General features: G+C 47.6%; 1 protein-coding gene across 1 annotated transcript in view; it reads right to left on the bottom strand.

Annotated features, from left to right (window-relative positions):
- STXBP5L (syntaxin binding protein 5 like) overlaps window positions 1-11,949 on the bottom strand; it is a 130,369-nt gene that overhangs the window by 14,565 nt on the left and 103,855 nt on the right. The window contains exons 18-22 of the mRNA XM_015421720.1: window positions 10,071-10,142; window positions 7,134-7,202; window positions 5,632-5,802; window positions 2,291-2,530; window positions 1,560-1,599 (exon numbers count right to left, since the gene is read on the bottom strand). Coding sequence (XP_015277206.1) covers window positions 1,560-1,599; window positions 2,291-2,530; window positions 5,632-5,802; window positions 7,134-7,202; window positions 10,071-10,142 — 592 coding nt within the window. The remainder of the gene's footprint in view (window positions 1-1,559; window positions 1,600-2,290; window positions 2,531-5,631; window positions 5,803-7,133; window positions 7,203-10,070; window positions 10,143-11,949) is intronic.

Raw genomic sequence — 11,949 nt, 5'->3', positions numbered from 1 at the left:
GCCGATGCCTCCGTCGCCTGGCTGGAGTGGCCGCGGGGGAGTCTGGAGTCGGGCGGCCGCTGGTGGGAGCCGCGGGTGCCCGGGCCGAGATTGGGGGGGCAAGGCGGGCGACAGAAGGCCGATGCCTCCGTCGCCCGGCCCTCTACAGAATCCACCCCCCAAACCTCCAGGTATTTCCCTCCTTAGAGCTGGCAACCCTACATTCCCCTCAGTGCCTGTTGGTAGGCAACTAAGCTTGGTCCTGTCACCTACTTTGGCCTTTGGGAGAAAACACATTGGGGCCAATCCTGATAGGGTTGCCAACTCCAGATGGGAAATTCCTGGAGATTTGAGGGATGGAGCCTGAAGAGGGTGAGGTTTGAGGAGGGGTGGGACCTCAGACAGGTACACTGCCATAGACTCCACCCTCCAAACCAGTCAGTCTCACATAGGGAACCATTGTTGCCAATCTCCAGGTGAGGGCTGGAGAGCACTCAGTATTACAACTGCTCTGCAGAAGGGAGGGCAGAAGTCAGCTGAAGTCAAAGGGGCAGATAATGGTAGGTTGGTGGCTAGCTGGGAAGGAGATGGGGTTGCCAACTACATGCTGACAAATTCCTGGGGATTTGAGGGGTGGAGCCTGGAGAGGGTGGGGTTTGCAGAGGGGTGGGACCTCAGACAGGTAGAATGCCATAGACTCCACCCTCCAAACCAGCCATTTTGTCCTGGGTAACAATTGCTGCCAATCTCCAGGTGAGGGCTACAGATTACTCACAATTACAACTGCTCTTCAGGTAGCAGAGATCAGTTCCTCTGGAGAAAACAGTGGACTCTGTCATTATACCCTGCTGAGGTCACCACAGCAAATTGACACTGTTTGCCCAAAGCCAGAGCACTGCCCCAGAGCCTCTTTCTAGATCCCGTTGTATTGCTTTCACAACGGGCTTTACTGCTAGTAAGCTATAAATGACGTTTTGGGACCGGTTGCAGATTGAAAGCGAAGTAAAGAGAAGGGACTTATACCCAATCTACATAAAGAAGAAAATTTGCCCGGTGATTAAGGACAGATTCTCCAGAAGAAAATTAGGCCCTAAAAGGAAAGAACTGAAACTGTTTTTAAGGCTGGTTAGACTTGCCATAATAATATGGACCATTAGGAGAAGAAAATAAAGATTGTAATAAAGGAAGGGGAGATGAGATAGTATATATATGTTTGAAGAAGTCCTGGTTTTAAGAGGGGGGGAGGTTACCAATTGGGGGAACAACATTTTTAAAAATGACGCATGCTATCATGAGTTAAAATGCTTTTTCCATACATCCAGGGAGGCTCTTTCATTAGGGCTGTGGGGCTGCCCCACCCCCAAGAAAGAAAAAGAACACACTAACCAATAGATTTGTCTTTGCCATTGCTGGCACCACTTCAAGACCTCGACATGAGCGGCTGGTGAATTTTGCAGCTGGTGAGGCTGTAGAGGAGGTATGCATGCTATGTATGTGAGTGTCGTTCATGTGCCATTTCGGCATATCTATGCAGTTTTCTGCGCCTATATTTTTGGATCCACCCTTCCTTCAGCACTCACTGAATAATGCGTCGCCCCCATCCCACTTCAGGATTCCTATCTAGTAAGGAATGAAGACCCAGAAGTGACACCACAGCATCCGTGACACTCTAGGAATCCCACCAGTCTCTATGGTAAAGACCATGGAGTTTGGGGAAAGTTCCTAGAATGTCTGGGATGTTGTGATGTCCTTCCTCATTTTCCCTCCCGCTGTTGCATCAAGTGAGTATGGGGGAAGGAGAGCAGTGGTGCAAGGTTGCCCCCCCCCAAAGGGCAGGCAACTGTTAAGCCTAGAGAGGGATGTTGGGTCCAGTGTTCCCTCTAAGCTGAATTAGTGTGAGCTAGCTCACAGTTTTTTAGCCTCCGGCTCACACATTTTTGTCTTCGCTCAGGAAGGATGGCTTCAGAGCAAACTAATTTATGCAGTAGCCAAATCACTTGCTCACAACTTTAATGCCAGTAGCTCACAAAGTAGAATTTTTGCTCACAGGATTCCACAGCTTAGAGGGAGCATGGGTTGGGTCTGTTTGTTAGCATGTTGAAATTCTTTGGTCACGTGGTGTTTCTATGGGTGGGATACCCCACATGGCTGTGAGTGATAGTCATTACTACACTCTGTTTCTAATAGGTAACTAACTACCAAGAGTACAAGAAGAGCACAAGAAGACACATCCTGAATGTAACATTATCTTGTTTAATGGCATATTTCTGCACCTTTTCAAGAAAATTTTAAGGAAACCAAGAATACTTACCGCTTGGCGAAGCTGTTACAGGCTCCGTTTGCCTTAGTTCATCCACTGTGGGCACGTTAAGGGATAACGTCAAGACCATTCCCAGGCCTGTACCAACCCAAAGACACGGAGACACGGCGGTGTCGTTTTTCCGTACAAATGACTCCATGAAGTATAAAGCTGTAATGGTTTCCTTAGACTCTTTGTCAATACTGGAGACGCTGGAACTTCGGGAATGGCTGAAGGAGTTTTCTCTGTTTTCTGTTTGAAGAAAGCAAAACATCTGAGCCAAACCAGTGGGTTCAGCTATCCCAGGGCCGTCCGTTATGATTGGTAGAAGCTCTCCAAAGGCAGAGTGTCTACCTGACAAAGATCCTTGTCATTGGAGATGTCTTTTAAATGAACATAAGAAGAGCCCTGCTGGATCAGACCAAGGGTCCATCTAGGCCAGCATCCTGTCTCACACAGTGGCCAACCAGTTCCTCTGGAGGGCCAACAATAGGGCACAGAGGCCGAGGCCTTCCCCTGATGTTGCCTCCTGGCTCTGGGATTCAGAGGTTTGTTGACTCTGTATATATGGAGAGTCTCTTTAGTTACCATGGCTAGTAGCCATTGATGGACCTGTCCTCCATGAACCTAGACTAGGGGTGTCAAACTCATTTGTTATGGGGCCTGGATCTGACATAAATGAGACCTTGCTAGGCCGGGCCGTGTGTGTCATAAAATGTAATGCCAGGTAGCGGGAAGTATAAACTTTATAAAGGACATAAACACAAAGGGGTTTTTTTACTTAAAAACATGCTTAAAACATTAGCACTCTTGCAATATTTTATTTAACAGTATCTTATAACTGACACTTCTTGCTCTGAATTATTGCATCAAAATGTCTGTGCTGTTGCAATCTTAAGTATGCTGTTCAAGTGTGCATCTGTGAGTTGCAAACCTACTTTTGGTTTATTGACATTCACCACAGAAATCTCATGCTCAGAGTTCTGAGTCTAGGACCCAGGTTAAAACATGAAATGGCTGAGCAATTGAGAAAGTCTGGCAAAGCAAGCTATGATGCAGCAGCAGCAGTAGAATTGGAAGCAGGAGATGGCCAGTTCCACTGCAGGCCTGATGGAAGCCCTTCAGGGGGGCCTGATTCGGCCCCCGGGCCGCATGTTTGAAACGCCTGACCTAGACCTTGTACAAGCAAAGAATATGCTCTTCTCCTGATCAGTGGCTCTTCTTCTGTACACAGCACATGAACCTATGTGATTACAGAAAAGATAAATGTCTGAACAGCAAGCCTGGTTGTATCCACAACCTCCAAGCTATCAGAGAAAAGAATATAAAATATTTTCAGACCACTAATGAACACAGAAATAGTAATAATACTAATCTTCTCAAGTATAAAGCATTTCAGATGTCATTTGTATTTACTGATTTTCAAAATGTATTAGTTGCAGACTTTGTCACAATAGCAACAAAAACAACATAAGAACATGAGAAAAGCCCTGCTGGATCAGACCAGTGGTCCATCTGGTCAGGCATCCTGTCTCACACAGTGGCCAACCAGTTCCTCTGGAGGGCCAACAACAGGGAACAGAGGCCTTCCCCTGATGTTGCCTCCTGGCTCTGGGATTCAGTGCCTCTGAATGTGGAGGTTCCCCACAGCCACCATGGCTACTAGCCATTGATAGTCCTTGTCCATGAATCTATCTAATCCCCTTTTAAAGCTGTTTATTCCTGTGGCCATCTCACTACATCCTCTGGCAGCGAATACCACATTTTAATCACTCTCTGCATAAAGTAGTATTTCCTTTTGTCCATCCTGAACCTACTGCCCATCATACGACCCTAACAACCAAAATCTGGAATCCACCACACAACGCAATGAAATACTCAGACCACTAAGCTGACATTCCCAAGTCAATCAGCAAAATCATCACACCGTCCATACAGTTGTTTAAATTGCTCGGAAGCCTAGAAATGCTTTCTTTTGATTAAAAAAAATGTTACTTGGCAATGAAATGAAATGAAATGACATCAGTGAAGTGCTCAGCGGAGCTTCTCGTGGGAAATTGTTCCAAAGGATCAATGCCGCTACTGTAAACACCCTTGCCCTCCGAAAATGCACATGCCCGAGCAGAAGGACACAGAGTAAGACAGGACTGTAAGCAAGCACTGTGTGGAACAATCCTAGGAGATTTTGAGAGTAGTGCCAGGTAAGGTGGTGTTTGGGGAGGATGTGACATTACCTCTGGGTGACACTCTAGGAACTTCCCCTAATGTCTATGGTGAAGACCAGAAACACAGCGAAATTCCTAGAGTGCCACTGTCATTTTCTGGCCATTTTTTCTCCCACTCCTCCCACAGACAGGCAAATGGCGAATCCTGAGTGAGACCCGCTGCACTCTGGATCAGGGAGGAACATGGAGGTGAAGCCGTTTCCTGGGATATGTTGGTCACCTCCCACGCTACTGTTGGCTAGGAGCAAGCCAATTCATTGTGGTCATCACAGCCCTCCTAGTTTCGCTGCCCCAAGCGGGCAAGAACCAGCCCTGCTTATCAGTCTGATCCAGCATGCCACTTAAGTGAATCTTCAGGCTCTCTAACTGGTCCCACAACTGGCCAAAAAGGAACTCTGTACATCTAAGGACTTGGAATTGAACCCACGTGGACTCGCTGCTTAACGAAGCAAAAAGTCCCAAGAACTCCATTCACAGAACTCTTTTGGTTCCAGCCCTCACGGGAAATGTTCTCTACCTAACAACAGCCCAAGTATAGGGTTGCTAGGTCCCCTCTGGCCACTGGTAGGGGATGGGGGGGTGTAGGGTCAGGCCTGTAGCCACAGGGGGCATTTGGGGGCAATGCCCCCCAGAGCTGAGCGCTGCCCCCTCGGGGGGATCAGATTTTTTAAAAATGATGCATGTAGGGGTTTCAAAATGACCCCAGGCACAGTCAGGGAAGCTTCAGTCTCGTTTTCCTTTTTTTCAGGGCAAAAAAAATAAATAGGATGTTTAAAATGCAATGGCTACACCCCTGGGTAGGGTTGCCAGACCCAGGTAGGGAAACTCCTGGAGATTTGGGGATTGAGCCTGGGGAGGACCGGGAGCTCAGTGGGGGGTCCAATGCCACAGAGTCCACCCTCCAAAGCATCCATTTTCTCCCGGGGAACTGATCTCTGTAGTCTGAAGATGAAGTGTAATTCCTGGGGATCCCCAGGTCCCACCTGGAGGCTGGCATCCCTGGGCCCCCGAGACTAGCAGTTTAGAAACCCTGCTGGCAAGGAGTTTCAAGTTAAACAGCACAATTATGGCACCTAAGTGTTTGCAGATGGTGAAAGTGACAGATGCCCGGTGCCCTGAGACACTCACCTTCCGTTGAAACCGGCAGAGAAATCTCCATACAGGCAGCAGATTGTGCTTTCCTAAACGGAGGCTTGCTAGGAACCCGGCGGTTTATTTTTGTGACGTCCGCACTGGAGAGCCGTTTTCCAGAGCCGCAGCTTAGAGAAGTGGGACTTGTGCAGTGTCCATTCACGTGATCTGTAAAGAAGAGGGAAAAGAGATTGGATTTATATCCCACCTTTCACTACCCGAAGGAGTCTCAGAGCAGCTTACAATCTCCTTTCCCTTCCCCTCCCCACAAGAGACACCCTGTGAGTTAGGTGGGGCTGAGAGAGCTCTTTTGAGGACTGCTCTTGAGAGAACAGCTGTGAGAGAACTTGTGACTGACCCAAGGTCACCCAGCTGGCTTCATGTGGAGGAGTGGGGAGTCCTGTGAGCTAGCTCACAGTTTTTTAGCCTCCAGTCCACACGTTGGCTCAGGAAGGATGTGGCTCCAGAGCAAACTAATTTATGCAGTAGCCAAATCGCTGGCTCACAGCTTTAATACCAGTAGCTCACAAAGTAGAATTTTTGCTCATAAGACTCCACATCTTAGAGGGAGCATTGACGGTGACCATAGAGTTTTTTTACCCAAATGCTAGAGTGTCCCTGCACGACGTGCCCGGCGCGATGACATCAGTTCCTTGGTGCAAGCAACTCATTAGAATCCACTGCTGGACAACAGAAGGTTGTACTCTATTAACAAAGAATCTGTAAAATTACATGGGTTGTGCCCCACAGGTCCATTCCATCAGCGGAGGCGCAAGGGGCCTTCCGGTAACGCCAGGGGGGAACTCCCTGTGCCAGAGCAAAGCACCATTTAGGGGAGCCAGGTCTCCCACTGTAGCTATAATAGGTGACCTCCTGAGAATTTTCCCCCAGACCCCCCCGGTGGGGGGGGGGGGTTTAAAGAAATGCGCCCCCCCCAATCATAAAGTTTTAGGTGAATCCTAGAGCATTGCCGTGACGTGATGATGTCACATTCAGTTTGACAAGAAACTGACCTCACGTGCCACTGTGACACTGGCATCCCTGTAGCTGCCCCCAGTTCCTCCCAGGGATTTGCCATCTCCTCCCGGCAGCCCTCAGGCCACCAGGGGAACAGATCCACAACACCCCACCTCATTGGGGCGCGCGAACACTTCCTGCATCCAATTAACAATACTTTTCTGCTCGAAATGTTATCTTCTAATAGAAGTTAAAATACTGAAGTAAATATATGAAGTGTAAAGGAAAAAAGGGTGGAGCACTGCGGGAAGCCATTAGTAAGGGTAGGGGGGAAGGGAAATATGAGTGAAAAGTGAAACTAAATGTTAAATGTGATATTATATCCCAAAATAAAAGTTTTGTGGGGGAAAAAACCAATACTTTTCTGCCCGTTACATTTAGAAATCCCGCATCATAACGGAGTTAAGCTCAGCGCTCCGAAACATTCAAGGAACAAACAGATCTCACGAAAAATTGGTGCGTCACGAGCCACTAAGTTTTACCTGAGGCTGTTGGGGACTTGCAGCGCTCCAGCTCCAGCGAAACCGGGCCGTCTGACAACTCGGTAAGGCCTAATAAGGGACAGAATTTTACAAAACGTGTATCAACATGTATCAACATTGCAAAAATCCAATTATTTCAAATGACAGACGGTGCAACAGCTGTAACGAGATGCACACCAAATGAACTAAACCTGTGCCCAGAACCGGTAAAGGTAACGCAAATGTGGAAATTGGTTTCTGCCTGCGTAGCCCTGGCTGGATGAGGAACTTCTTCCCCCAAGTGGGTGCCGCAGGTGTAGTCCCTGTGGCCGAGTGTGCCCCAATCAAATTGAGCACTATGCTCTGTCCCATCTAAAACAAGTAACTGGCCCCATATCCAATCTTTCTGCAACCCCAGATAATAACGCTACGGCATTATACCCCGCTGAGGTCCCTCCCCTTCCCAAGCCCCACCCTCCACAGGCTCCGCCTCCAAATCTCCAGGAATTTCCCAATCCACTGTCGGCAACTCTAGCCTGTTCAGTTGCATCCGCTCCGCTGCCTACTGCTATACATTTGTCTATCGATATATATAACAACAGCTCGGCCTAATGTAATTAATCTAGGCCCTGTATCTAGATTTGTGATTCTTAAGAAATACATGCCTCTTCCTGAAGGAAAACTGAGAAGCTGGGAAGGGGGTAGCGATGAATTCTGTCAGACGATAAATTTGTGATATTATTTCCAAAATGGGTGAAGAGGAGGTGTTCTCATTTGCTCTCCCCCCTCCCCGTACTGAGGGAACAAAGTGTTACTAATTTTATATTGTTAGGCCTGTCAGGTCCCCCCCCGGGGGGGGTTGCCCGCCCAAAAGGTCCCCAACCCGTCGGTCTGGATCCGGCCGGCGGGGGGAACTCCACCCCCAAAGGGCTCAGATCGGGCCGACATGGCCGGCGCAATGATGTCGCCCGGAAGTGACGTCATCACGCTGGGCACGTCACCGGGCAACGCTCTAGCAATCAGCCTGACTCTATGGTACCATATGTCCCAGCCTGGGACCAACTCTCCCCCGCTCCACAACGTAAGTCACTTGGCAAGCCTATATATTGTCACGGCTATCTCATTAAACAATTTTGAGATGCTGTGTCCTTTCTTTCTTGCTCTCCCAGTGTGTATGTGAATTGTAGACTTTTTAAATAAATGTTTTTAAAAAACAGATCAGAGGGATCTCGGCTTTGACTTCAGTTCTCTGAGTCCCTTTCACTTCTCTTTTTTCTAAAAGTAATCCTGGCCTTTGGACACACACGTGGCAGAAAATAAGGCTATGGATAGTTGCTGTACGGCATGGGGAGGCTTTGAGAAAACATCTCCCCGGCAGTTAAGAAAACTACGGTTTTGGTTTAACACATATCACAAATCCATTCCAGTCTCTTTTTTGAAAATCAGAAGCTTCAGTCGTGCTGAGCCCCAGGACCTCTGACACCCATCAACTTATGTTGACTGGGATGGAACGTGATGCCATGAAATGTTCTCAGACATTCCAGCTACTCAGAGGATGAGCAACAATAAAATGTTTCCAGTCCAGCTTCAACAAGGAACGGTTTGGCTAATTCACACAGATTTAGGGGAAGTCCATATAGGGCAGAGGTGTCAAACTCATTTGTTACGAGGCAAAACTCATTTGTTATGCGGCAAAACCATTTGTTGTGCGTATTGTTTATAGCTGTAATTAGAACTGTATAAGGAGACGGAAGTCTCTAGTGTAATTTGTACAGCGCGACAGATTATTCTGCTTATCTGTTTGCATAACGGCCTCGGCTGTATTTCCATTTTTGCGTGGTTGACTACCTGGGGACTAGCAACCCTATGACAATACGGAATTACTTGTTCAAATATTTCTCCCGCACTTTCTCCTGAAGCCCCAAGGCATCTTGCACATTCGAAAAGCCACAACGAGAAGAACGGTAACATAAAAACCAAACAGTACAACAAAGAGGGACGCCAGGAGCAATTAAAGTCAAGAAGACCAACAGAGGCGTAGTAGAAATCCAGCCGTGGTTACAACTAAACCGCCTCTCCCCATATGAGCCCTGTAGAGCACTGAGATCTACAGATCAACACCTTTTGGTAGTCCCCGGCCTTGCCTGGTCACCATAGAGTTTTCACCCAAATGCTAGAGCGTCCCCTGCACAACATGCCCAGCATGATGACGTCACCCCCAGGCACATCAGGTGCAATGGGGTTCTTCAGGGGTGGGGCTCTAAAAGATGGGAAAACCCTGCCCCTCTAGGGCAATATGGCAACCCTATTTTGCACCAGGAAATCTGTGAAGGCCAAAGGTAGTGTGTGAGAACTCCTGACTTGATTGGTCCCCCCCACACTAAGCGAGATCCCCTGGCTCAAAAAGCTTTTGAGTTCTCTCCAATTGCAGAGATGTCAAGAGCAGTTCCACATGTCCTGGCAGACCTCATTCCATGCCTATGGCATGGTAGACCCACCACTAATTTTATGGCTCCTGCAGCTACCTAACCGTGACAGCCTCCAAAAGTGGCCATGAAAAAGGCAATTTAAAAAACCACTTGGTTTTTGTGTTAATCCCAAAATATCTCTGTTTATTGATATGACAGAATAATGGATTTTTGGCCACTGTGTGACAAGAGTGTTGGACTGGATGGGCCATTGGCCTGATCCAACATTGACTTCTCTTGTGTTCTTCTGTTCTTCTGTTGGATCCTGCAACCCCATGTGAACTAATCTTTATGGCCACGTATCTAACGGGAAGCACCCTCAGAACCAAAGAGAGGCATACCAGAACGTTGCCACCAAAACAGACACGTGTCACACGTCACGTCCGAAAGGGAAACGGAAGAGCATGCAGGCCGAATGTGTTTACGACGCACATTCAAAGTCACAAACCGGTCTCGACAAAGCGCGAGGCCTAATCGTGCCGGGACTTACTCTGATAGGAAGTACGGATCCGTTTCGTTAAATCAGGATAAAAGTTAGAGAGGCCACGCATGCAAAAGTTGTCTTTGGGGCATGCCAGAACACACCAGCACCAGCAGCAGGCAGAGGGGAGAGAGAGAGAAACAGTCCAAAGTGAAAGGAAGTGATACCAGAACCAGCATCTCGGCAAGGTTAGGAGCAGGATGCTTTCCACAGACCCTTTTTGGGGTCAGGAGGCACACCGAAGGAACGGATTGAACAGAAAAGGAGGTGTGGGGGGGGGGAGAGAGATGGGGAAGAGACGGGGCGTGCGTGATGGCTTATCCTGAAGGGTAATTTTGGAACAGTCGAAAGAGGTTTCAGGGCTATTTTTGGGCAGGAACGCACAGGAACGGAGTCCCGGCTGGCTCCTGAGTTGGCCACGCCCAGCAGGAACTCCATTAGCATAATAGGACACACCTAACAGCAGAAACTCATTAGGATTGGCTACATTAGGGGTGTGTGGCCTAACATGCAAAGAAGTTCCTGCTACAAAAAAAAAGCCCAGGGTTTTGACAACAAACAAAGTAAACAGAATAAGAAGCAAAAGGTAAGTGTGGCTGGATGACCACACTTCTGGTAACATGGGGGTGTGGCCTAATATGCTAATAGATTTCTGCTGTTGGGTGTGGCCTGTTATGCTAATAAGTTCCTGCTGGGCTTTTTCTACAAAAAAAGCCCTGGTTATTCTTAATGTGATTTGTAGATTATGGGCTCACTCGGCAATGGCTGAAATTTGGCCCTGATTCGCCTGTGCAAATGGTAAGAAGTGGTAATAGCAGTGGGGCTAGATTTGCTCCTATACTGACCCACATTTCTGGCTCAGCATAGTACTCCACACCAGGTTTTGTTTTTCCCCCTGTGCTTCAGGTCAGAGTTGCCTAATAGTTGGGCTCTTTTTTGCCATGAAAGAGACACACACACCCCGAAAAAAAATGGTGGGTTACAACCAGTGTTCCCTCTAAGCTGAGTTAGTGTGACCTAGCTCGCAGTGTTTTAGCCTCCGGCTCACACATTTTTGTCTTTGCTCAGGAAGGATGGCTCTGGAGCAAACTAATTTATGCAGCAGCCAAATCGCTCACTCACAACTTTAATGCCAGCAGCTCACGAAGTAGGATTTGTGCTCACAAGACTCCACAGCTCAGAGGAAGCATTGGTTACAGCAGTCAAGCGCAACGTGAGCTATAGCTGCTATGCAGTTTTGGTCACTTTATATAGGGAAGGACGGGGCAAGTAGTTGATTTTAAATGCCCTGCTGGATTGGAGACAGAACATCTTCCGTTGGGAAGGTGTGACTTCCTAGTCTACAGAAAGCCACAGAAAAGAGGAGGAGTCCAGTAGCATCTTAAAGACTAACAAAATTTGTGGCAGGGGAGGAGCTTTCCTGAGTCACGGCTCACAACAGTGGGTCTTAACAGTACATGCCTATCAGCCTCTACCTAGGAGTTCAACTCTTTGGGGGGCGGGGACGACAGTTTCTTGCCTTCTTACATTTGAAATGCCGTGATCCAACATTACCTGTGAACAGCCACAATTTAAAGAGGTGCAAAAAGTGACAGTAATTTCCTTCTATAGTCTGTATTATTTATTTTATATTGATCACTATGCAATGATATAATAAAAAGTCTCTACTGCTACCTTTTTGTAGGAGGGGTTCTTTTACACTCAAGGTCACCTGCTTTTATGTATAACCTCTTTTTTTTATGCAGGTCGTCTTACAGTCTGGGTCATCTGGCTTTTGAGTAAATATGGTCATATAGCAGTTACTTTTCTTTAAAAAAAAAAAAGCCAGCACAAAAGTCCTCCATTGGACGTGAGGGGATGACCAAGAAAATTATAGTGAACATCCCCA

This window comes from Gekko japonicus, unplaced genomic scaffold (genome assembly GCF_001447785.1).
Source record: "Gekko japonicus isolate JY-2015 unplaced genomic scaffold, Gekko_japonicus_V1.1 scaffold3278, whole genome shotgun sequence".
Classification (NCBI taxonomy): Eukaryota; Metazoa; Chordata; class Lepidosauria; order Squamata; family Gekkonidae; genus Gekko; species Gekko japonicus.
Note: the sequence above shows the minus strand (reverse complement) of the source record. Positions and strands in the feature narration are given on the sequence as shown.